Source organism: Megalops cyprinoides, chromosome 7 (genome assembly GCF_013368585.1).
Source record: "Megalops cyprinoides isolate fMegCyp1 chromosome 7, fMegCyp1.pri, whole genome shotgun sequence".
NCBI classification, from domain to species: domain Eukaryota; kingdom Metazoa; phylum Chordata; class Actinopteri; order Elopiformes; family Megalopidae; genus Megalops; species Megalops cyprinoides.
This window is the reverse complement of record NC_050589.1, coordinates 1865600-1893473: the sequence shown is the minus strand read 5'-3', so window position 1 is coordinate 1893473 and position 27874 is coordinate 1865600. Positions and strand designations below refer to the sequence as shown.

General features: G+C 46.6%; 1 protein-coding gene across 1 annotated transcript; it reads right to left on the bottom strand.

Annotated features, from left to right (window-relative positions):
- Positions 1–831: 831 nt before the first annotated feature.
- Positions 832–27874, bottom strand: LOC118780451 (guanine nucleotide-binding protein G(s) subunit alpha-like). The gene is made up of 12 exons (XM_036532929.1): positions 26468–27874; positions 17691–17763; positions 14716–14770; positions 14346–14465; positions 7951–8048; positions 3586–3640; positions 3181–3254; positions 3007–3065; positions 2568–2688; positions 2254–2384; positions 1403–1470; positions 832–1037 (listed from the first exon to the last, which is right to left on the bottom strand). Exons 1-12 carry the CDS (start codon positions 26604–26606, stop codon positions 891–893), a joined length of 1140 nt encoding a protein of 379 aa, XP_036388822.1. The 5' UTR covers positions 26607–27874; the 3' UTR covers positions 832–890.

Sequence of the window (27874 nt, the reverse complement as noted above, 5' to 3'; positions counted from 1 at the left end):
TATAATATATATATATATATATATATATATATATTTATATACATTCATATATAAATATCTATATATGTAGTTTGGATTTTTTGCACTGCATTAAGTCTGTGACGCACGGTGGGTTTGGGCCTCCCCCGGGTCATGTGACCATCGCAGGAGCGCGCCGCAGTCCGGGATGAGCACGCTGCCTCGGCCTGCCCCAGGCTGCAACCCCCTCTTTCACTCCTCCATCTCTCTCTTCCTTTGTGTCCATCACTCCCTCCTCGCACCCGTGTCTGGCATGCGGGAGTCCGTCTGTCTGTCTCTCACAAGTTTGGGGGTGGAGGTCGGGGTGTCGGGGACTGCACTTGTGTGGCTCAGGCACCTGCACCTCTGAATGACGACAGCGCAGCAACACGTGTGTGTGTGTGTGTGTGTGTGTGTGTGTGTGTGTGTGAGTGTGTGTGTGAGTGTGTGTGTGAGTGTGTGTGTGTGTGTGAGTGTGTGTGTGTGTGTGTGTGTGTGTGTGTGTGTCTTCTGTATGCTGGTCGGCATGTGAGGACAGGAGGGCAAGTTTGTGTATGTGTGTAGAGTACGAGACATTCTGGGAGGAGAGGTGTGTGTGTGTGTGTGTGTGTGTGTGAAGTGGATCACAGTCCTGAGCTCATGGGGAAAGCACAGAGGAGTTCAGCAGTCCTGGCTTGTCAAGGTCATCGCCGCCTTCGGTTTCATCGTCAAGGTCATCGCTGCTTCTTGCCCGTTTCGTCTCTCCATTTTAACTCAGAAGTCAGGAGCCCCCCTAAGAACACTGAATCAGGATGGGGGGGTGGGGGGGGCGGCGTGGGGGTGGAGTGAGGGGAGGGGGCGGGGTTAAGGGCATGGGGGTGGGGTCACAGAGTCTGTCTCTCCGCCCCCTCCGATCACAACAGCTCGTACTGCCGCAGGTGCATGCGCTGGATGATGTCGCGGCAGTCGTTAAAGACGCGCCGGATGTTCTCAGTGTCCACGGCGCAGGTGAAGTGAGGGTAGCAGTAGTGGCGTCCGTCCCCGCTCGCTGTGCTGATCCTCTGCGGGAAAAATTAATAACCATCAGCAAACGCTTACATTAGCAAAACAAGACAAAAACATCACAGGAGTGCTTCCTTAAAATGGAGTCATGTGCTGCTTCTTTAATGCTAATGGGCTACTACCCTCTCCAGAAGCAATGTATCTATAATTAAAGCAAAGCAATGTCCTTAGCTATGTATCTGACTGGGAGACGAACTTACAGAATGTCAGTCTTACACATCGTCTCATCTTCAGACCAAAACATTTACTGAAACTAACTAGGTTAGGTGCTCAAGGGATCAACAGCTGTGCCACTGCCTGGAAGTGAACCTGCAATCCCCAGTTCAGGAAGCACTGCGGGGTCTGCAGGGGTGCTCTTACTCACCAGGAACTCGTCTCTGATGAAATACTTCGCTCTGGTGACACGAGGATCTTCCCCGGGCTCGGGAGACGCTGGAGGACCGAGCGAGAGAGAGAGAGAGAGAGAGAGAGAGAGAGAGAGAGAGAGAGAGAGAGAGAGGGAGAGAGTGGGATAGGGAGAGAGGGAGAGACGAAGAGAGAGGGAGAGAGACAAAGAGAGGAGGACCGAGCGAGAGGGAGAGAGAGAGATACAGAGATTAATACTGAACGGTGAATACCTGTATGAGAACCCTGTGTGTGCTCTACTCTGAAGGCTAAAGACATTGGAGAGCACCTAACGCACACGACAGGATGGGGGAAACCGCTACGGGGAATCATTAGCCGAACTCCTTTCATTAGACCAAATTCACAACAGATTTTCACTTTCCAAAAAAACAACCTGCATCGTGGATTTTCTACAAAAATCTTAAAACTTCTTAAAGGCTAAAACAGATTTGCTGGCAGCTCACTGGAACTGTGCCTGGTTTTTTGAATGGCATCAGAGGGGGTGAAGCTTGTGCAAAAACTGAATGTAATGATGCCGATTAGTGCCAGCTGCAGGAGGAGACAGATGCAGGAAAGCATGCAAAAATGTACAGTCAGCGGTCAGGTGCCCCCTCTGGTGGTGACACAAGGAAATGACTTATGAAAGACGGCTAAGGGATTTCCCATTCAAATTCCTGATACGCAGGTCACATTTTTGAGAGTGTTCCATTCAAATACTTGTTTTCCACAGCAGTGTTTTTCATGTTATGTAACGGTGTTTCAGGCATTCGAGCACGGCAGAGGACACGCTTCCGCCAGCAGGGGGCACTGTAGCACGCAGCGTTTTCTCACCATCGTCAGGCGTGGTGTAGCGTGCAAACTCAGGGAAGTACTCCTCAATTTTGGATTTTCCCGCCAAAACCTTCTCGGCGAGCAGGTCCTGTTTATTGAGGAAGAGGATGACGGAGATAGTCCGCAGCCACCTGGAAAGACGCACACGAGCCAGGCGTTACACGGCCGTCTCAGACAGAGAGAATGAGGGGGAGGGGCAGTGAGGCAGGCTAAAGGACGCATCACCCGCTGCAGCGACGCTACTGGGACAGAGGGACAGCTGACGAAGGGCTCAGCGAGTGTGTCTGTGTGTACACCTGCGTGTGTGTCATCACCTGTTGTTCCAGATGTTCTTGAAGAGGTTGAGCGCCTCCTGCAGGCGGTTGGTCTGATTGTCTTCCCGGATCACCATGTTGTAGCTGCTGCTGGCCACCACGAAGATGATGGCGGTCACGTCTGTGAGGAAGAGGAGGGGCGGGAGGGAGGGAGAAGAGTTAGACTCACATTTGCAAAAAATGCAGACACGCAGTCAGGCACATGCTTGTGTCGTTATTATTATAATTATATTCATTGTTGTTTTTTAGCTCACTGTTTTTAATTTTGCTCTCTCAGTCAAAGAGATATGTATCACTACATCAAATCTGACAGTGAATCAGAGGGCAAGTTTTCACCAGTATAATGATTCAGGTAAAACTGGTCGTAATGGGGGCAGATGGCAGAGTTCATGTCTGTGACTGAGTGGGGGCACATGGGGGCGGAGCGTTGCGGTTTTACCGTTAAAACACTGAATCCACTTCCGCCGTTCGTCTCTCTGCCCGCCCACGTCAAACATGCTGCGGAGAAAAGGCAGGGCGTCACAAAACAGTCCTCTTACTGCAGGGATCACACTCGTACTGACAACAACGACCCCGGCAGGAACAACAGAGAGAAAAACTCTGTACAACTCACTGGAAGTTGACTTTGTCCACCTGGAATCTCGTCTCGAAAATGCCTGAGGTCAGCACTCTGCATCGCAAAAGGTCCTGAGGCGGAGAATGTAATGATGACATTAGGAGAGAGACGCACCCTCAGTCACTGTGGTGTGTTTATCTCTTTCAATGTCTCATTCATACTTTACAGATACTTCATAGTACCTTAAAGCTCACACCCCTTTAAATAACAAGCTAAACTCCCTTCTTCATGAGAAGCAATGCATGCAACCCCCTTAACGATAAGTGCAGGTTTCGTCTCGTCTTTGCATGATAATACTACAGCCTAATACCGCTTCCACACAATGACATTAACTGTAGATAAATGTGGACCTGGCAAATGAAGATCAAAGGTCAGAGGTCAAATAAGAGTCAAGACACTCACCTGATCAGAGGGAGTGTAGTCACTCTGCTTCACAATGTCAATTTTGTCTAAAAAGCTGGAAAAGAAAGAGAGAAAGAAGACAACAAGGTTACACTAGGAAGTCAAGACCAGGGCTGGATCAGTGAGAAAACTCCTGCAGGATGCAGCCAGCAGAGGGCGCACTTTTCTCCAGTTACGGGTGAGCCAGCTCTTCTGTGCTCAAGTGTGTGAACCATATTTAATGCAGGAGCCCTTCAGGTATCAACTTCACTGATACAACTGGCATCATTCGTGTGCATATTCAGCTGCAAGCTACATGGTATTGCATGTAAAACCCATTAAATGAACCAAGATTCTATAACCATGCAACAAGTCTGTATAACCCTGCTTTGTAAGGGCCAGTGCCTCCCTACACATTCAGCCCAAGGCATTCTGTGGGGGGTCATTTGCTAATGCTCTTCTACAAAAGCTGAAATCTTAGAAATGTCAGGCTCCAGCTGTATACAGGTGAAGGCATGCATGTGTGTTGAGAATGTGTTTGTGAAACACCTACAAGGTAACCTTCTGATACGTTTCCCATGCGCACAGCCATAGGCGGTCTGTATGGGCTAAACACTCCATCCCATTGATATTACAGGGGGAATCTGTACCCCTCCATGCAGAAACACTTTCCCACATCCGCTCTCTTGTTGAGGCGTTCGCCCTGCCCCTCAACAACAGCCGCAGTGATTGGCTGTCTGGTGGCCAGAAATGCGCACTGTCACCCAATACATTGGCTTTGCTTCATGCAGAGGGGTGGGCTCAAGCCTCAAAGACAGAGCACCACTGGTGTAAACTCAGTAAACCACAGCACAGTGGAGCACAGCCCCAGACACTTCATACATGGACCAGTCAGCTCCCTGTGCTTCTCTGCCTAAATCCTGTCAGTGCCACTACTGCAGCTACAGCTGCTCCGGCTCCCTGCTCGCTCTTGAAGGGGCGTGGCCTAAAACATTCGCAGACCATCTACAGCCGGCATAACAGTGCAGACAGCACTACAATATCCTGCTACCAGTTGGAACCGCCTACACAAGGAAGTACGGAGAACAGAAGGAATGCTTTAGCTGAATATCTGGTCATAATATAAAATATCTGCGTCAGAGCTGTGCTTATAAGCAGGAGTGGGGCTGCACAAATCGTGTATCCTCACAACGTAACAGGAAGCACTGAGGTATGCAAACTCCATAAAGACAAGGAATGTGACACAGAGGGGGGAAATGTGAAGGGGTGGGGGTCAGCGCAGTGATCCACAGGGCGATGGTGGTGCTGACCCAGTCAAGCTCTCAACACATCAGCTCACAGCGCACTGCCCCAGTCCAATCATACACAGCACAAACAGAAACTGGTTCAGAAGGCTGCACACACCTGCAGTAACAGCACCCTCTGGTGGTCGACTGAGGGAAAGGCATGCGCTCCACTCCCAGCCTGCTTAATGGGACAGTACAGCTGATACACATCAGAGCCTGCCTCTTCCCATCGCTTCTCATTCGGTACTTTCGGAATAGCTACTTTTTAAAATTTACTGTTGCGTTTTTCACCTGACTGTGCTCTTTTTGCAACCACAAAACAAACACATTCATTGAGTGATGGCAAAAATAAACACATTCTCTCCCATTTTCTCAGCGTGTAAAAACTGCTGTGTCACTGTATTGTGCATATTTATAGCCCGCCTGTAAAAAAAAAAAAAAAAAAAAAAAAGGAAAACTCCAAAGCTTACATACCCTGAGTGAGCGCTAGTGAGCTCCAGTCAATTTAAATGTCTGCTATCATTTTTCATGGCTCTTCCACATTTACCTGAGCCTCAGTGCAAGTCAATGGTAAACAATTTAACTGCATCACAGCTTTGGCTCAGTCATGATTTGGACGGCCACTCCTGCCACCCCCAGCCCAGGACCGGCACACACACACACGCACACGCACACGCACGCACACACGCACACACGCACACACACACACGCACACGCACACGCACACACACACGCACACACACACGCACACACACACGCACACACACACGCTACAGTCAGCCTCGATGGGGGATCTGAGGGCATGCAGAGGTGTTCTTATTCAGGTGCTTCCTGGGATGTACCTGGACAGCGTACCTGGACAGGCTGAGGGTTCAGGGTTTAAGTTGTACCGAAGGGGTTAAATAACTCCTGAGACTGAAGTGCACATGTATTCCTGCTCTCCTGATGACCTACTGGGACTCGCCCTTATCGGCCCTCCCACACCCAAAACACACACACGCACACCTCTAAAGAGGTGTCAATCTGAGAGAGGGAGAGACAGAGAGAGAGAGAGAGAGAGAGAGAGAGAGATGGAGAGGGAGAGGGAGAGACAGAGAGAGAGAGAGGGAGAGAGAGAGAGAGAGAGAGGGAGAGGGAGAGGGAGAGGGAGAGGGAGAGGGAGAGAGGGAGAGAGGGGGAGAGGGAGAGGGAGAGGGAGAGGGGGAGAGGGAGAGGGAGAGGGAGAGGGAGAGGGGGAGAGGGAGAGGGAGAGGGAGAGGGAGAGGGAGAGGGAGGGTGGGAGAGAGAGGGAGGGAGAGAGAGGGAGAGAGAGGGAGGGAAGGAGGGAGAAAGAGGGAGAGAGAGGGATAGGGATAGGGAGGGATAGGGAGAGAGATAGGGAGAGAGAGAGAGAGAGAGAGAGAGAGAGAGAGAGAGAGAGAGAGAGAGAGAGAGAGAGAGAGAGAGAGAGAGAGAGAGAGAGAGAGAGGGAGGGGGGGAGAGAGAGAGCATTGTCTGACATTACTGAGCAGCTTCAGAAATAGCTCTCTGGCACCCTGGCCTCCAGCTTGGTTGCCACGGAGACGGAACCACAGGCACTATAAATAGACCAACAGCTCCAAATCTTATGCAACTGGAGAAGGGACAGGGAAAGAAAGAAAGAGAAGCAGAAAGAAGTGAGGAGGGATGGACGGAGAGAGGGGGAGGGAAGGAGGGAAAGCTAGAGTAACAGTGGGGACAGGTGGGACAGCCCCTACACATGCACACACACACACACACACACGCATGTGCGCGCACACATGCATGCACACACACACGCACGCATGCGCGCACACATGCATGCACACACATGCATGCACACACACACACGCACACGCGCATGCGCGCACACATGCACGCACACACACGCACACGCGCATGCGCGCACACATGCACGCGCACACACACACACACACACACGCACACGCATGAAAAGAATTTCCCTTCAGAAAGTCACTTTATCCATAAAAAGTATTCCTGCTGCACTAAGCCTGGGATTTACGCATTACCTCTACACCAATAACAAACACACTGGCCTTCACCCATGCTCCACCTGCACATTTCAGCATTCACCTGCTTAGAAAACACCCTTAAATCACCTTAAACCACAATGGCTGGAACCAACATCCTGGTCAAATCACATGACCCAGAATAGGGCGGTGCATCAACTGTCCCCTGGACCTCCGACAAGCAACTTACTGAGTTGATCTGGGAAACCACACTGATCAAGAAACAAATGCACTTCACTATTTCGCTCAAACACATAAAAGTGTTGAATTCTGCTGACCAAGAAGTGAAGAGAGCGGACATTCGGAAATCACGCTGACGTTTGCTTGCATTCATGCAGTTAGCGTTAGCATAGCCAGCGTTCAACCCACTCCGCACACCCCTGCCACGTTTCTTATGAATGACTGCAATTTACGGACCTGCGGGCCATTTATCTCCGCTGACCAATCAGCAGCAGCCACGCCCCTCATGTGAGGCTAAGTGGGCCGGGGCTTTGTTCACCCTTGGATGGGAGAACTCTTGGAGAAAACCAGGTTTCTGCTCAGAGTGGTTTGGGTAGGCCACTAGGGGCCGGTTTTCCCTCTGGACCAAGTGCAACGATGGGGAAATTAAGCTGAGGTCCTGGCTCACAATGGTCATTAAAGCTCCCATGACACCTAACAGAGTAGGGGTATCAACTCCAGAGATCACCCTGTCTACATCTGACTGCCTCGTCATCCCCCCCACCACCTGTCTGCACCCCCCGCCAAACTCCATTTCTGGCCAGTGGCGGCATTCCCTGCAGCCAGCTGAGAGCTGCGATTCAGAGCGCTGATTGAACGCCGAACAGAGACACTCATTCACCGCGTTTTGTTTCATTCCTCCGCTTTCCAGGAGCCTCCTTTGATCCTGCTGTTTCCTGGAGTCCAGGATCACTTTCCTGCTTTTCCCCCAGACTGGCCCTGGGGTGTCTGGCTTTTCTGTTTAAGTCTTTCTTCCTCTGATAGCTTCTGAAAAGCGATCTCTGTCCGGCGCTCCGCAACAGTGCTCCCGTAACGATGTGCGTAACACACTCGAATCGGTCGCTGGTACTTACTACTGTGCGCAATCTATCAGCTGGTACTCATTGGACCGCTCGAAGCACGCCTTCACCCCCTCGTCCTGCCACAGGGACTTCGTGTGTTCGTAAAACTCCTGCGAAGAGAGAGAGAGGAGGGGTTACTGCAGAGTCACACCAGACAGGCTCAGGTGCTGCGATGGTGAAACCTCAGAGTCATGGCCGGCTCCTTACCCACAGAGGAAAACCACCACAACAGCTGGATTCACTCTGGCATTTAAAACAACATTCAAACCCATGTACACCCTAGTTTTATAGGAATTAACACAGGTGGTTATCCTAGATCAAACCAGAAAATACCAGGTTTTCAAATAATGTTGAATTGAGCTTGGAGCCCACAGGAGTGATACAGTTGCTCTGAAGGGCTTGGGTTTGGTTCATGGGGCAGGAATAGATGCAGACACAAGATGAAACATAATTCACATCAAATTAGGATGCCTGTTTTGCATGGTGCCCCTTTAACGGTAGAAGGCCAAGGACCGCACTGACCACGAACTGGAACTCATTTGGCCAAATTTAAAGAGACTGTAAACCACCACAATAATTTATCATAAATAGGATGAAGACAAGGATTAGTTAAGGAGGGTCATCAAGGCTCCAGGAAAAGCTCATCACATTCTCACAAAACCTTTAGAACGGAAAAAAAATTGGCTGCCCTCTATTTTCCTACAAAGCGTACACAAAAATTATCACTTGCTTGTCTATCTTAAGACACTCCTGTACTTCCGCATTCATTAATTGTTCTAAACTCACAGTTGCTGTGACAGGTGATGTGCACCCCCTGCAGGTGAGACCACACCCCACCTGCTGCAGTACGCTTTGCATCGTGACTCAGGTGTACCTGGGAGTGTTTGTGTCAGTGGTGCGCTCTCTTCAGAGCAGGTCAGGCTACAAGTACAGAGATGGGAGTCGGTCTCTCTCTCTCTCTCTCTCTCTCTCTCTCTCTCCCACTCACTCTCTCTCCCTAAGCTGACCCTGTTGCTTCATTCTGCTTTGAATTCATCATGAGGTCATTCCAGCCTCTCTGCTGAAGAAAAGGGTAAAACATGATTCTCTTAAAGAGAAAGTAAAGCCCATATAGTGAGATTAAATGGGGCATTCCTCAGTCTACCATACTGAAGTGGGTTTGGCAGTTTTAAAACAGGAGGAATTTAACTTAAAAAAAAAAAAATTTAAGTTTTGAAAAGTTGTGACAGCATTTTCCCCCAAAGTCAGCAACTGGATCCAGAGATTTTTTAAAATCAATTTTTGATTTTTCTCGTTTCTAGCAAACCCTACTTCCCCACCCTCCCGCAGAATTCCACCCCTTCAGGTAACCTGTGCTTTCCCAAAAATTATTTCTTTGGTTCTTTCTTTACACTGTTTATAGATAGTGATGCAATCATGGATTCCATAAACAGCAGAAAGGCCATGTGCTGTTGTTCATTGCCTTGAGTGACACAAACCAATCAAAACACTGCAGAGCATTTTCATTGGTTGAAACCAATGAGTCATTGGAACCAGGTGACAGCTCCACACACAGTGAGGTCAAAAGAAGCCTGGTGCTCTGTGCTGCATGTTCTGAGCAGGTGTGGGATTTGCTCAGGTGTAAACGATGAAGCCCCGCCCGGTCACTCAGCTTTGACACCGAATTCACTGCGCTGCTCTGCGTCTAACCTGAAAACCGCACACGTGTGGGCCTGTGAAACACCTGCGTCTAACCTGAAAACCGCACACCTGTGGGCCTGTGAAACACCTGCGTCTAACCTGAAAACCGCACACCTGTGGGCCTGTGAAACACCTGCGTGCTGCACAGTCTCGAATTCCTGGGCACAGCGGTGAATCAGGTAAACACGTTCTGACAGCCACGTTAGCTGAGGTTTCGATTCACCACAAACTCACCCATACGCACACATAGCAGTGGAAATACAAATATAATGCTGTGCCTTCGGATCTGAAATGGCAAAAAAACAGCACGTTTTGAGTGGTGAAGCACTGCTAGCTAAGATGTCTGGAAAGCAGGTATTATAGTATTAGGAGAGTCAAAATTGCACAGACATACACAGCCCTTCATATAAACACAACAGGTCTGTATCAGGTACCTCTGACAGCGATGAGCGAGGCTGTCACACACATCTCTACTGAGCACCTGTCTTTCTGCAGTGCAACTTATACAGCTTGCATGTAATATTTTCTCCATTTATGAAGATGGGTATCTAATGAAGCCTTTCAGGTTGAGTGCCTTGCTCAAGGCTGCAACAGCACCACCTTAGAATCAAACCTACAACCTTGTGGTTACAAACCCAGCCCCTAAAACCCCTTCTGCTTGTCTTTTTTGCAAAGAGGAGCTTCTGCGTAACGCTCACAGACAGTCCGCTCCAACCACAGACACAGCATGGAGATAGGGCTGAGCGACAGCTCGATAGACCCTGAGACCCTGGGAGGCAGGCCGTGGTGCTGGTGCTGCTGGTGCTGGAAGGCCGAGGTGCTGGTGTCAGGGGTCAGCAGGTCCTTGAGTGAGTTCTCACAAGCAAAAGTCCTTTGCTGGAAATCAGACAGCAAAGCCACGTTTTTTCTTTTACGAAACAACATTTGAGCAGCTTTGATTAGTGAGTCTTAAGAGTTAGAGCTGCAGTTCATTTCAGGAACGCATATGTCCTCTTCAACAGGGCCACACCCCCACCACCACACCCCGCCCCCAGCCCAGAAAACAGAACACTCAACGAGTGTTCCACAGACAGAGGGCTCTTTATCATCAGTCACATGCCCGTACAGAGAGAAGAGAAACTCTGCCACTAAGTCCTTATTACATTCCTCCAGACATCCCACAATGCTCTGGGCTACAGCTCAATGCCATATTGTTTCTCTCCATTTCCAGCCTTACATAAACAGTCAAAGATCATTTTGCTTTGAACATCACACGACTCTGTTTAAGGCTACATTACTCAACTTCAAACCCCATCCCACACATATTTTTATATATAATGTGTGTGTGTGTGTGTGTGTGTGTGTGTGAGATACATATACAAATCACACACACACACACACACACACACTACACACACAGGAGCAAAGCTGCACCAAACCCAACAGATAAAGAATAACACAAAAAAGTGACTTGTAAGCAAAGGCCGAGTAAAAATGTAAAGAAATTTCCAGAAAGGGCAGCAGCGATAAGCTTCTTTCATTCAAGATGCCCTGAAAACTCGGGACAATGTGGGTCAGTCTTTCAAACTGAGCTGAACCCACTGACCTTCGACCCTCTGAAATACTCACCATCCTAACCTAGCAAAGTGTTTGATTGAACAGAGTCTCACTCCATCTCCTTCTTCTCAGTGAAGGTTCAACAGCTCTACAAAAAGCTCAGGTCAGTTTTGTATCATATATGCATGCATGACATGCTTTAACCACTTGTGCCTAAAATCCAGCTGTTCTCTCTCCCCCTGAGAGAGCCCTCACTGCTCTCCCTGCTTGTTTTGATTTGAGTCTTCAGAACAACGAAACATTGATATTTCTTTACATGGGAGTCCCTACAGAGGACTCCCATGTAAATTAGGAGTGACCCCTTATAAGCCCAGTCTGAGTGCAATTAGGTATTTATACGGTAGACCAAGCTACCCGAAATATAACAAAGTAATAATAGTTGAATGATTCTATCATCTGCCTACACGAAAGGGGAACTCAGTAAAAGCATGTTTGAAGTAGAGGGTACATAATGTGTGGCTTCTAAACTCAGTTAATAGTTAAAGTCTGGATATTAGTATTTTCAGGCTGTTTTTTATGCATCATAAGAATTCAAACAGGTCCACTGACAGTGCTGATTAACCGCTATTACTGTAAGACTCCTGTCTGCAGCATGCAGTTCCCAGACTGAAGCAGGATTGTGTGCCGTAAATGATGGACCATGTTCATGAGACAAAATATACTCATATTCGATCAAGATTATTGTAATGATTTCATATATTTGTGTTATTTTGTGAAATAATATGATCATGAAGTGACTTTAGGGAGCAAAAACATAATCAATGATCAACTGAATTAATAGAGAGGTCAAAATATCCTTCACAGAAAGAAGCGACAGGTTTTCCTTCAATAAAAATCAGTATTTACAAAATTTACGAGAAGGTTTTACAAGGACGTCACTGTTACTTCTCCACATAGTGTTTCTCTTCACAACAATCAGAATCTAACACATTCCATTTACCAGAGAACCGATAAGCCTCCCAGTCACAGAGGAAGCGGAACCAAAACGGGCCTCTCTCCGTTGCAGTCAGTGCCGATGAGAGGTGAGCACACTGAAGCTCAGGGGGGAATCCCTGTGTGCCACACAGCAGCAGAGGCGTGGCCCCAGAGAGAGCCATTAAGGGTCATTAAGCACAATGGCAGGTAATGAGCAGAGGAGAGGGGCTACACCTGCGACTGGGAGACTCACTAAATTACCTATAAAGGACCCCCGGGGGTGGGGGTGTGCCCGCTAATTGCAGTCCCACAGCCAACAGAGCCAGCGGCCACGAGGGGGCATATCCGTCTGTCACACACGGAGCGTGTGACTCATACTCAGCCCCATGCTACCCAAAAGCTAAGCAAACTCCCCTGAACAACCTGACAGCTAATCATGGATTACACAGAATATTCAGATACTCCTATACATGCCATGACATCACTAGTCTGTTATTTAGACCAGTGTTCTTGTCTGTAAAAGAATAATAATAATAATAATAATAATAAAAAAAGCAGAGCTCTATAACTTCTCATCAACATTCAAGAAATCAAACTACAGAACAACCCCTGCCTGAAAGTGTGAATAAATGTTGATCTGCGTGTGTGTGTGTGTGCGTGTGTGTGTGTGTGCGTGTGCGCTTCAGTCATCCAAATATTCAATCTTGAGAGGCACACAATATTCAAAGATCAATCTATCCCCAGTCACACAGCCATGGTAGCCAAGGCCACCCTGCCTCCTAGGTTCCTCAGCTAACAAAATTAACATGGGGAACCAAGTCCCTGTTACTGACAGGCCTGGTAAAACAACACTTCCACACTCTGTGGAAAAGAGCAAACTGATCTGGCTTTTGCCTGGAATAAAGGCCTGTACAGAGCATGAGGTGCAAAAAGATCTCTCAATCTTTGGACCCAGGCCAGGACACTTAACGTGAAATACTGTGTGTGATCTGGACAGGGTTCCACAACACGGACGGGAAGACAGACTCTTCAGAGGCCGTTTACTGTCAGAGCGTGATGTCACTGTCCCAGAATGCTCTCTGACTGCGTAGGTCCTTCTGAAGCAAAGACGCAAGTCAAACGGACTTCTTTAAATAACGCAAGGTTGGACAAACGATTTCCCGACTGGCCTTAGACCACGACGGCCATCCAGTTCGTATTTGCTGACACAGGAGGGCCAAATGATTACGCCATGCTGCGTACAGAAGCAAGGATAGGAACAAGGAAAGAAATAACACGTCAAATCAGTTTTTTGTCCAGATTCTCCTTTTAATTGTGTGTGAAATACGATGACCAGCGGTTAAGAGAGACACATTCCATCTAATGTTCAAAATAACCACTTACTCGGGATAAAATCTCAGCACCCCCTTCTCACACTAGGGGTGCAGCATTCTGCCCGTTCACCTGCCTGACCTGCGCTGAGAGGAAAGGCTCCGGGGTCAGGGATATCGCCAGTGACCAGTCTGAAATACTTCAGCCTTGCTTGGTTATGACGTTTTCCCAACTTAATTCTCACTGTTATATGTGAATGAGAAGTGGGTTTTGTTGTTGACATGATCCAGGTTCACAAAGATAAAGCAACCCCCAGGCGTTTTGAACAGACATTTTGTGTCTCTTATTTTTGCCTGTTTTGCTTCCATAGTTGTGGTCATATTGGCATGTGGTGTGGATATGTGAATGATCTTTGTCTTTACAGTTAAATCTAAAGGGAGATTCTCACTTTCCATAGGCACATCTCTGCTGACATGAAGGATGCTGATGTTAAAATAGGAGGAGGAGCTGAGAGGGCATCTTTTCTTTTTCGCATATTACTGTGGGTATTACTGCATTTGGCCTTTCCTGGAGCACTTCTATGGCTATTAGGATGTGATGTCATTTCCTCAGAGTGTTTTGACTGGTTCATACAAGTCAGTGATTGGGGTTGGGTTCATGACAATTCACTCTCCCAGCACTAACACATGAGGTCAGAGGTTCAAAAGTGCTGCAGGGTCCTAGGTTTAAATCCAGCTCTATCTTTATGGAGTCTGCAACAGTCAAAAGATATACTTGGTAAACTGGCCCCAAAGTAAATTGTGCAAGTGTGTGTGTGCGCATGCGTGTGAGAGAGAGAGGGGGGGGGGGGGGGGGGGGAGAGGGAGAGAGAGAGAGAGAGACAGAGACAGAATGTCCATACTCACAGATGGAAACTCGAAGTCCTTCTGATTGGCTAAGTTGAGGATGTACTCGAGTCGGGATTGGTTCTCTGGACTGGCCAGCTGGACAGGGGGTGCCAGGGTGCTCATGGCTGCCACTATGGTCTGAGAGAGAGCAGAAAAGCCTGAGTATATGCACATTACCCACAATTCCACACTGTACAACCATCCAACCACATTCCACAGCTTACAAACTCCGTCACCATAGCAGCCACACTACTAAACCATCCACAAGGCGGCTGTAGGTGCGTGCATTTTACTGATCAGGCATTCAGATAAACATTTACTGTGTATGGACTGTGTATGTACATTCAACTTCAGGCAAAGGCCAGCATTAAAGAGACACTCATCTTACCTCTATCGCTTCTTTTATGTTATTCTTAATGTCCTGTATTTTCTGTTTTTTCTCTCTGCAAAGCAAAAACAAGGCAGAATGAGCCGATATTCAAACAGTCCTGAGGTCACAATCACAACCCCCCAACTGAAATCGGAAAGGCTAACCACAGGTTCAGCTCTACGGTATGAGTGATTCATTCGGTGATTTTACAGTTACACTCATTTGGTGACTTTTACAGTTACCTTCCAGTTAAACTCATTTCAAGTTTATTTGTACACTGCAAATGTTGACATTTCAGGGCTACACGCAAGGCTCACTCGGTAGCTGACAGAACCAGCAGCCACAGAACACACTGCTGTGTTCTGCAAGGCAGCTCAACTTTAACAATCCAGCAGATTCCAACAGCTGCACCAATGCACACATTCAGCGTTCAGAGTGAGAGGAGAGGGGAGGCTGACAGGTGACATCAGAGGGAGGAAAGGAAAGGAGGATGAATGAAGAGGAGGGCAATCACAGAGACAGACACACACACACATACACTCACACTCTCACACAGAGGCCATCAGACAGACAGAGAGGCCATAAGACAGGCATGTGCGGGCATACACACTCACACACACTCACACAGGCCATCAGACAGACACATGCACACACACTGTCTCTCTCTTGCACATGCAACCACACACACACACTCTCTCTCTTGTTAATTGGGTTAGGGGATGGGAATGAGAAAACCCTATTTACATGTTCAACATGACAGTAATTAAGAATCACATGGGTCTCACAAAGCAGCGTGTATGAGTTAGCAAAAATAGATATTAATATATTTTCCATCTGTATGTCTGTTTACACAAACATCTACTCCATTCAGCCCTCCTATAGAATATAATTATATATAATTATATATATATATATATATATATATATATATATATATATATATATATATATATATATATATATTTACTGCATGCTACTGAAGTCATCATACTTTAGTAAAGTGCACCTGATCAGATTACTAAGTTGATATTGGTCCTGTTTAAAACTGACAAACAAGTATAACAGAAACATCATTCCTAGGAAAATGATCTCAGGCAGCTAAAAGCTAATATCACCATCCTTCAACTGGAGACTGAAATTCCCAGAAATGATTTAAACGCTATGCTGCGTATTCTGCACACTTAGAGAAGAGAAAGGCTTCCGCGTTAGCAGTACGTCTGCTAAAGGTCTGCCAAACAACAGCGTCTCCCTGGTGCAATCGAGTGCAGTGCTCAGATCCCCCTGCAGGGGGCATCCCATCAGCAGAGAGAACCTAAAACAATGTCCTGGATCAGCTTGAGGGAACAGCCTGGGCTGATGGACCTCCCTAAAAGGGTTTCTCGCTCACATTCAGTTCTGCTCAAGCGATCCCTCTGAATCCCCCGGAAAGACATCCATCTGCCTGGACTCAATCAAACCAGCAACCTTTCGGTTACGAGCCCTTGTCCTTACCATTTATGCTACACTGCCGCCCATACAGCAAACACCATCTCCAAAGCAGCTGCCACACAGCACTTCACATTACCCATGTGAGAATGGATGCAGCTGATTGGGAAGTACCTGAGTAAACAGACTACACATATTCACACCATGCGGCAGGTCAGCGGAAATGGCCGGTTTATGCACAAGATCAGCTAACAGCTCGTTACTCCTGGGGAAACTCAAACGGTATTCCCGGGGCAGGGACCGGGCAGCCTTCGTCTGAGCTGCTGCCTATCCGTCAATCATGACTCTCTGTAGGCAAATAACACTGCAGATTCACATTGTTCTGTAGCAATGTGGCATGATGGTTAAGGAGCAGGGCTTGTAACCAAAACGTTGCTGGTTCGATTCCCTGCTGAGGCACTGCTATTGTACCCTTGGGCAAATTATTTAATGGACAATTTTCAGCTGTATAAATGGATAAAATGGCAAACTGTGCAAGTCACTCTGGACAAGACTGTCAAATGACAACCATTTAATGTAAACTGTCTGGCATCTATAATGTCCTGTGTAAAATTTAAAGTGTTAAGTTAGAGTTGAGCATCACCTATTTAGGGGTGAAAACGATGGCCAGATTTTTCCTGCTTTGTACCAAAATGTTAGACTTTAATAACATTGCTCTCAGATCAAAGAAACACTTGTCAGAATTCTATTTTGAATGACATGGTGAAAAGTGCTATCAATACTCACACTGAGGCACTAAATACAGAGAAACGGTGTGTAACACACGTCAACAACCCAATTACTGCGCATAAACAGCATGCGTGCATTCTGAAAATCAGAGGTGCCTACTCCTCTTACCGACAATCAATGGCTGTTGCCAAAAACGTTTACCACAGCCTTTTGGTGTGGTTGCAAAAGGTTGAGCTGCAGGTCTGCACCAGCCGCTGAGTGCATACAGGAGCGCACGGCGAGGCCAGCCGGCGAGGAGGAAGAACCTACTGATGAGCGCGAGACGGGTGCGTCTGCAAGGCAGTGGAGAACTTTCTGAATGAGTGTGCAGCATTTCTGCAGAACCGTGCGGGAGTTCTGAATGAGTGCGCACCCTTTCTCGGGAAAAGTGCACATCTGAGTGAGATTGCACTGTGAGCAAGTAGATGCAGCTCTGCAAAGAAACAGCAGCAGAGCTCCGATAGGTGCATCTGTGGAGATCAAAGGTTAAAGAGGCGGCACCACCAAACCCATGGGTCTGGGGCTCTACTCGGAAACAACTGATAGGTAAAATATAAAATGCTGATCGTTACTACTGGACCAGATTTGTGCCTATCTAGACGGAAACCTCAGAGGGAAGTATGAACATTCACCTTGGTGTGGATTGGTTTTAGTGTAACTCCAAACCATCCCACCCCCTCACCCCCCGCTGCAGTACCCCTGCCCTCCTTTGCCCTGGGGCGAGTATGCACAGGCCCAGACCCCCCAGGGCAGGGATGAATGTGTGTGTGTGTGTGAGAGAGGGGGGGGGTGTTACTTACTCTGCATTGAAGCCATTGACATGCAGGATCCGCATCTGTTTGACAATGGTGCTCTTCCCCGACTCACCAGCACCTGAGACAGAGAAAGAAGGAGAGCGAGAGGGAGGGAGAGAGAGAGACAGAGAGAGGGAGAGAGAGAGGGAGGGAGAGAGAGAGAGAGACAGAGAGAGGGAGAGAGAGAGAGAGAGAGAGAGAGAGAGAGAGAAAGATGGAGAGAGATTAGTCACCAGGTCTAGTCTAGAGGTCAGAGTGTACCACTAACCCACACTCTCTTACACTTATTACACACATTTAGTATTTAGCATTTAGTATTATTACATTACTGTTTATAAGTCTTTATTGGTATAACTATATATTGCCACTGCGATACTGGTACAGTTGTGAGGGATTTCCCCCTTTGTAGAGACTTCCTTGCAAATGGTGATGTTCTCCTACAGTAAGAAGCAGCTGCTCAACATTCCGAGTGATGACAAGTCCTGGCCTCAGCACTGTAGCTGCTGGTATCCTGTACTGTGTGTGGACCTACTGGATATGAATAGGCATTCTCCTCCTGAGTGCTACTGTTCAGCTCTGGAACTTAGAACCTGAAAGTCCATATGAAAATGCCCATGAGACAGACACTAGTCCATGACTTTACACCGTTACAAGCTCTTATCTTGAATGAGTGCGTGTCTCATAAAGCTTTTCTCTTGTCCATAATCTCCTGGCGTCTAAGTGAGCCTTTCCTGGCTATGCCCTGGCTAAGTCTTCCTTCATTTCAGTTGCATTGCTTAACAATGTCTACCCTTCTGAGGTATGAATACACACAGCTCTCCTGGACCAACCTTCTGACTCACACTGAACTCCTGAGCTGGTATGAAAACACAACACATCTATTAAAGGAACATGACATCTATCCATCAAACCTAAACTTTGGTTTAGGAGCCCTGTCATCTTGTAACGGGTTAGGCTGACATGTCACTTGAACCTACATGTCACAGAGGAAAAATCACACAGGATAAATCTACTCATCACAATTTAAACCCACGTACCACACTGGCTAGGCCTACGCACACTGGTGAACCCACATGTCACACAGGTACAGCCTAAATACAACTCATGACAACCTAGGCTAGACACACACAGGCTAGACCCAAATGTCACACAGATTAGGCAAAGGAGAAGCATCCCACGGAGAAATTTCTGGAGTGATTTCTCCTGCTGTGAATAACAGTGAACTACTACATAAGCAGCAGTAAAAACACAAACCCATCCAGTACCCTTCTCCACCAGGGGCGCTTCACAAACAGGCCGAACCCGAGACGCTCAGCTAAAACTTTCAGTTCAACTGTAACAGTCTGCCTATAGCAGCTACCACGTTGTAGTGCGCTAAGCGTGCAGTCCAATGAGCTGACTCGTCACCGCCCTACTCCTCCTTTAACAGAAAAGGAACCTTTAATAAGCCAGGGGAAATTACAGGTAGCTAGAGATTCAGAGAAGCGCAGTGCTAAGCTAACTGCTTCCCAGGGGCCCTGATACTCCCAATTCTATTGCCAACCCAGAGCAGGGGAGGGGGAGGAGTCAGAGAGCACAGACAGGTAGGCAGCAAAGGGTGAGGGATAAAAATGCCCCTCTTACAAAGCTGCCCCAGAGCACCACACAGCGCTGGGGCAACAGCAGATTTAGAGGAAATACTGGTTACTGTGGCAATAAAATGGCGTGTCTCCTCATTCCTTCAGGTGGAGATACGAGGTGCCAGAGTCAGAAGCCTTTTTCCCTTCGGGCCACATGTCTGATGAACACACTTTCCAGACCAATAAAGGTGGATTCTCCCAGGATTTAAAATCCATATATTAACACACTGCACTGCACCCCCAGATGGACCTCAGTGTCCTTACAATCCCGATGTCTACACAGTATTTATGACTTTTTGTGCCTCCCCCCCCCAGATTGCAGTTGCACCCCTCTGTACTTTCTCCTGGTGGGGGGCCTGACTGTGCTGTAGTCAATGGTGTCCACAGGGTTCCGACAGTATCTGTGCAGCTTTTCCTCTGTGGGATCGCCTGACTCGCTGCCGTTTCTCTCCTATCATGTGATGCCTTCTCCCCCTCTGAAATGGAACTCCATTCAGCAGCCTCCCAGGCCCACGCAGGGACCCACCCCCAAATCGGCTGAGCCGCCCCACACTGGCGTGGGGGTGATCATGTGACAATCACAGCTTCTGTAACGAACCGCAAACTAGGATTGGGACACATGTAATAAAGTCTGATGTGCTCTCCCACAAAGCAGCTGGAAACACCGCCACACAAAACAAGGTTTCAGGCAACGGCTCTGTTCAACTCCTGCCCCAGTCATGAAGTCAGAGAGATGTAATGTTGTGCAATTGCTGGTAAGTACTTTAAAACTTTGCTCTGACCAGGCTGAAATTTTACTGCAGAGAAAATGTGCAACAAATGACAGACCTTCTTGTGTTAAAAGGACTGCTCTGTAACAGTGACTTTAACTTAGAGCTTCAATTCAGCCAAACATCCCACAATAAGAACAGAAACACAATCACATCTGCATAGTATTAATCTCCACAAAGTGAATAAAAAGTGTGTAAAAATAGTTTACTGAGCAATAGAGTCATAGAGTACATTATAACATCACTTATTTTGTTGGGTTCATGACACATTGTCAAAATCACATGGAATAAAGAATAAAAGAATGGCACCTACTGTAAAGTCTTATAAGAACACACTGCGTATTGTCTCAGCAAAGACCATAATATGTAGGTCATACTGATAGGATACACTGATAGGGTCATCAAATCTTGAATCAAGCATTCAATCAAACAATCAATAAAGAAATCTATAATTTAAAGTTACGATGTCACAATTCAGTTGTGAAAGCTGTGTCTGCTCGGCGGGGCTGTAGGTGGCACCATGACGCTACAGATGGGCTCCTGTCCTGGTGGGTCTGAAACAGGCTGAAAGAAATAAACCCAAGCTGGGCCATTGAGCAGGAGGGAGAGAACACTCCGGCTATGGCGGTAGTGGTTGCAGTGGGGGGTGTGACTGTTCCTCACATAGCTCTGTTTTAGCTCTTCCCTACAGCCAGCGCTCATACCAGGAATATATACAGCACCCTGGTGTGGCAGTCTGACTGACTGGCCTTGTCACCAGGAGGTTGCAGGTTCAACTCCTAGTTGACTAACTGCATGTGGCTGCATCAAGTACTCGAAAGTAAGGCATCAGGTGATCAAACTTAAACTGTGTGTCATCCAGGAACTCTAGACATGTAAGAAGTGTAGTATCACAGACAGGAAGTACAGACACTGCGACCCAAATGGGGCACAGCCCACAGACAGAGTGACCGGAGGAGAAGCCAACAACTCAAACTCTTCAGCTCACAATCCCAGCCCCTTTTCAGCCGTCACATCTGCCTCAGAGCTGCCCTGAGATCCCCTTTAAGCCCGACTCATTAAGTGAGGATTCTGGGAGAGGGTCCATCCCATAGGCGTGACCCTCGCAGCTCCTCCTGAGAGTCGGCGCAGACATTGACCCAACTGAGGTGGCCACTCTGTCATGTTTTCAGAGTCGGATCTGGGATCATTCCGGACACCCCGCGCACTGGGGTGGTCGCTGCCACTGCCTTTGCGGACACACTTTAAAAGTCAAAGCAAGGTGAACCCTGTGAAGGTGTGTTAAGTAAACAAGTTGAGACAAACTGGAAATAATGGCTCCACGACAGCGCAGGTAGATGAATGAAAAACCTCAAATAAAGATACCGCCATGACCATATGTAGCGGAGCTCCAATTAACCAGTGAGTCCATTACAGAGGGCAACATCACCCCACACAGCCAGGATAAGAGTCTGACAAGTTCCTGTAGTTGAGGACCTTGGTCTTTAACTCAGTGAGCCAATCACTTTGCAAGGTGTGTCATGCGGAGGGCAGCGGTTTGAAAGTCACAGTCAATAAACCAGCGCTGTGGTAACATGCACATCTGAGACCGTAAGGGGTACAAGTCTTCAAACCGCAGTCAGGGAATCAGTGATGCCACACAAACAGCTCTACGCTGCATCTCTAAATGCAGTCAGGGGGAGAAATAAGCAGCAGAAAGTGTGCGTTTCATTGAGCCCATCTAAAAAAAAAAAAAAAAAAAGAATGCTGTTTTACATTTGTTTACATTTATTCATTTGGCAGACGCTTTTATCCAAGGGGACTTACAAGCGAGGTAGAGTACAACACAAGCAAAAGACCATAAGGAGTCAACAATATTAGAAGCGCTGCATGACTAGGTTTCAATAGCTGGCCAGACAAGGTACAAGCTGGTGGAGCTAATGAATGCATTAAACCATTGGATTACATTTTTTTGTTTAGTAGGGAACAGTTTTGAGACATGAGAAATTCCTTCAAGGAGTGTTTCAGGTGCTCAGATGAGAGTGGAAGAGCTGTGTCTTCAGATGTTTCTTGAAGACAGAGTTTTAAAGGTGAAAGGAAGAGTAACCTCCAAATGATGACTGAGCGTGTAACTTCAGTCCGGCTGACCTCACACCCAGCAGCCCTAAGTGTAGGCTTTTACACTGCTAGATGAACTAATGAAGAATGCAGGTTGGGGTGTGCCCTATCCCAAACCACCTGAACTAATGAGGGGAGTGTAAGTTTATGTGGATCCTATGATGGGTGGATCTACCATGAGCTGTCAAAGTGATTTATCTGATACAATAAGACGACTTTGTATCTCACAGTGAGGCACTATGATTTATTCAAATAAGTGATTCACTGGTTACGCCCGTTATGAGGCTGAACCCCACTTCAATACTAAGAACTCCTGCTGCTCCACCTGTTGACCTGGCCTGGGGATGTCTTCACCTGCACAGTGCGAAACCTCTGCCACGACGCCACCTTCAAAGAGGGGTAGTGCCCTCGCGCGACATTCATATGTTTCTTGTGCAGGAAAGTTACAGTACATCTCTGCCAGTGTCCATTATGAATGTTCCTCCGTTATTTATGCTTGTGTGTGTACTGCATGACCTCCAGAAAGTTCATGAGGAACCCAGAAGGCCAACAGGAAGAGCAGACACGGAAGAACAGACCGAGTGTCTATTTACTGTCTGTTTACTGCTTGAGACAATGAATCACACACTCCAATACGATGTCCCTCGGGCTGAAGCCGATCGTTCAGATACAGATTTACAGTTCTCGACGGGGGCGAGAAACCGAGCCAAACGGAACCGGCGGCGTTCCCCCCTCTCCAGAGAACAGAGCAACACAGAGCTCGCGCTGTCCCCCACCCCCTCCATTTATCGCGAGAACCCGCACCCTGCGTCCTCAACGCAGGCGATAACGGACATTAATACAGCTGCGACTGAACTGTAAACCAATGTCTGCACCGAAGCAGCCTGCCCCACTTCCTCCCCGAAGCGAGCGGCGGGGTTTAAGGCTCAGATCAAAGCCTGTGTGACACCACCGGCAGCACAGGCCGATGCTTCTGGGTGAGAGCAAACTGAAGGCATTCTCTCCACAGTGTGCCATGTTTCATTGCATTACATTGTCATTTATCAGACGCTCTTATCTAGAGCAACTTACACAGATTACAGTTTTTACATGTTATCCATTTATACAGCTGGATATTTACTGAGGCAATTCTGGGTTAAATACCTTGCCTAAGGGTACAGCAGCAGTGCCCCAGGGGGGAATCAAACTGGCAACCTTTCGGTTACGAGTCCTGCTCCTTAACCACTGTGCTACACTGCGGCCCCATGTTTCCATCACTTAAGTACTCTGTGCAACTGCGCTTGCGTAATGGCCATGAGATGATTAAAGGTGCTGGTCTCGCACCCGTGTCTGTGCGGAGTTCCATTCCGCCAGAGAGCTGGAGGTGCACATGGCACTGGGGCCTGGCGTTGCTGTGGTCTGAAATCAAAGCACTGGAGTGACTTCTGAAAACGACAACGTTTGGCCGACATGTCTTAATGAGCGAAATTCAAAAGGACACAAGCGAACAGAATTCCCTGGCGACAGCACTGCAAAAGCATTACAGGTCCTCTAGGAATCGGCCACAAGCGTGCAAAAAATACGCCAAAAAAACCCCCAAAAAAAAAAAACCAAAAACAAACATCAGCCATAGACTTTGGCACTCTAACTCCACCTACAACTGCTGAAACATCTGGTTTGTTTCTGCCACATCAAATCTCCAGCCAATTAGTAATTACATGATTGTGACCATTTCCTATATACAGCAACAGACAGTCACACTTTGACTTGGAATTTTTTTAACCAGACATTTTGAAATCACCAGTGAAAGTTACATCTTTTAGTAGAGAGGTATGAAGTTCAGTCAGACACAGGTTATCAATTCCTAGACAGTCACAGAAGTCCAAACCCTTGAAATGAATGATGACTCTGAAACTCGAGAAGCTCAGAAACCCAACATTTCTGCAACAATTAACCATGTGGGTTTAACTGTTGTCCCGATGAGAGCAAACTATAATGTTTTATTTTGAAATAAATAGCATGTTCCGCTTTTGACATTATCATGTAGTTCTGAGCAGTGATACTACAATGCCAAATACTTTTACTCAGTTGTTTACGCTGATGTTGCACCTGCCGTAACTTTCCCTGACAGGAACACAAGAGTAATTCAGTCTGAACACTACGGCACACGGCCCTAAATTTTCAACTATGAATGAAAGAAAATTACAAATTTACAATCTTTGGTTAATGATGGTCAAAATCAACAATGTGTACAACTTACCACTAGCACACGGCTAACTTAAATTCATTATGATTAGTCCTAAATGCAAAACAAAGAACAAATGCCACAGCAGACAGACTAAATGCACAAACCTGTCTGAGGATCTGCACTTCTGTAAACCGAACACTAGTTGATCTGGATTGTATTAGTGGGTGTAGGGTATGTAAATTGTGTTAGTAATTCTGGATTCTGAATGTTATTCACTGTGCTAACCCTGTGTGATCAGTCCCTCACACTTAATAAAACAGCTGGCACTAGTACTGACAAATGCTCTAACTGAAGTGTGACATTACTCACCTCCCCCAACAAAATCACTGATACTTTTCTGTTACGGTATGACATCAAAGTGAATGATAAAATACTCAAAATGTGCGCAACGGCTTTCACCAAACACTTTATTCACACAGACTGAAGTTACCCTTTCTCTTCTCTAAACTCGTGTCAAGATGCGGACACATTCCTGACACACTGCTCATGAGTTCCAAGTCACTGGACTTCACAGTGCACTGTTTTTTGTTTTTTTAATCCATTGCCAAAGTGACTTAGAGTCAACATACCTACATAATTATACATATATTACATTTACTAATGCTATTCATGTTAATTACCTTTCGCAACTGTTCAGTGGCTGTGCTGTCCCTGAGAATCAAACCTGCAACCTACTGGTCTCACAGCCTCAAGCAGTCACACCTGCTGCAGGCCTTTGTGTCCTCTGCACTGAGTCCCACAAGCCTTTCAATCCCAACACGTTTATGTGCCCCTATATATATATATATATATATATATATATATATATATATATATATACACACACACACACACACATACATACATATATGTGTGTGTGTGTGTGTGTACTTGCCAATGTTTGGCACGCGGGGCAAGAGTATAGACTTCCAAAATACAGAGAAATCTACCGAGCCAACATGGAGCTTTCAATTCCTCAAAATGTAATTGAATCCGAGGACCCCTACAGGAGCAGGCCCACGTTTGAGTCGCACAGATGACTAACTGCACTGCTGAGGGCACGATCCCTCTCGAGGCCTTCCGTCCATTAGATATGTAACGTCAAAAGATATTTCCCGTAAGAACTGTTTTATTGGCTAAATAATTACCCGTGCGATTCGACGAACCATTACGTCATACGTAAGAATCTAAGTCATGAAAATGAAAGCACGAGAGTTGCTCCGGACTGTGTACGCCTGGACGGAGCTATTTCAATCAAACACAGCGATAAATACTTGAGATTTCCACCATTTCGCTTGTTCAAAGTAGCGATATATCTAGTTCAATGCACGAAGGAGTGCCAGCTACACATTTTTGTTATGCTGCTAAGCGCTTTCTTTTCTGCGTCCCAAATTAACCACGACTTCCTCTCGCACGGAAATACCGGTATGACAGTCAATGCAGAGAGGCTGTAATGAATTTGTACCAACAAACAAACGCCTGTGATGAACCCACGTTACTGAGGCCTCCGGGTTTGGCTGATTAAATATGTACCCGGAAAGAAATGAGCCCGAAAGCGCGATAACCCCGCTAAAGCGCCATGCCAGGACCGGAGCGGCCAAACACACCCAGGCACACAGCAGGCGTGCTTCACACGGCGAGATACAACCGCAGAAACTGCACGCCTATCTGGGACAATGCAGACAAAATTATTTAAAAACAAAACAAAAAAAAAAAAACATCAAAGGCGTGACGTAGATGTTACTGATACAACTTACGATACAAAAACTGTTCTTCACGTAAATGTATTATTGTGTGTGACTCGTGTCCACTCACCTCACACCTAAAATAGCCTATCACAAGCACAACATGCGTAGGCCTATAATTTTATATTGTGTATATTATATATATGTATTGTATATATGTATGTATTATATATTTGTACACACACACCGAAAGCAGATAGTAAGTGGCTAATTAAAAGTAAAAATTTGGTCGCCTCATTAACTCAGAGTGTAGCTGTACCTACATATCAAAGCTTAACTCATATTGCATATTTCCATATTTTACACTTCATATTCAGTTAGACACGGCAGTGTTTCGTGAACTTACCTAGCAGTAGCAGCCGGTGCGTTGCTCGGTATATCTGTTTGTCTTTCTGCAACTGTTTTTCGATCTTTTTGTTAGCTTCTCTTTGTGCCTTCTCTTCATTTCGCTGGTCTTCGGTCTTACTGTTGCCCAAACAACCCATTTTCCCACAAAAACAAAGGTTACGGGGAGGGGGAATTTAAAAACTAAACGATCCGGAATCCCTCAATTGGCCCACGAAATTAACACATTGACAATGATTTGTGACATATCGCTCGTTAGGGCCTACTAAAGCTAACGCTCAGATCTAAAGAACTATGACTTTTGTTATCCAAATTCCTGCTCAGAATATTGCTTATATTGTTATTATGAGTACATTATATTAAATAGAACTGTATGAAAAACGGTTGTTGGATAGCGTTGATGACGACACCCGGGCCGTCTTCTCAGACGGCTGATTCTTCTATGATATGTGTGTTTTTCGGCCTAAATGTACGCACACTATTGATCAATTCAACAATTCGTTTGTACTAAATCTGCGTCTATTTCACCTTTCGTTTCAAAAAGGACGAAAATAATTTCATCCCGCGACTAGCCACGGAGAGGTCGTACGGTTGCAGCTAGCTAACAGAAATCCAAACCCGATTTTATTTCTCGTCGAGAATCCTTTAGCCTGCTTGCACAAACAAGAATTTTCTTATCGCTGTTGAAAAATAAACGGTTCCATTTGGAAGGGTTTATATTTCTGTTTATTTCCTTCCAATCCGTCTTCCTCCACACAGAGACGGGGGAGAGAGACAAGGAGCCTGAAAAAATAAAAATAAATATTTACACTAAAATGACTGCATGTGTATTATTTGACAGTTTCCCGATTTGACTAAACTCCTTTTAAATCCGTAAATTGACCATGTTGTTGCTACTGACACTATGATGGCCAGTTTTATTCCCAGAAATAATTTAATTTTTTTCCTCTATTTTCCTCCTCTTCAGCGATGGTTGTTGCTTGCTGGTTTTGTCCAAATCCGAAAGGCCCTTCTCTGGCTTTTCTTCGGTTACTCTAATTTCTGTCGTTCTTCACATCTGTAAACCTTCCAGTCGCGAACAACGACGCGTAAGGTAACTCCTAAATTGGTTCCGATTGCTCCGATTGTGCCGAAATTAAGAAAATTCTTCGGTATTTTCCCGTTTCTCGCAGGCATAGGCTCCAGTCAGCCGCCGCTTTGTATTCCTTTTGAATCCGAATGGTAGATACACATGTGCATTCAGATACATGAACGCACCGCGGCTTCAAAGATCAGACTCCACCGTGACAGCAATTCCTTCATAGACAGGCCGCGTGTGTATAAATGCGAAAAAAGTTGTTTCTTTTGCGTATTATTGCCTTTTTCCTTTTCTCCGGGAATGGTACATTGAGACAGACAGCGTTGGAGA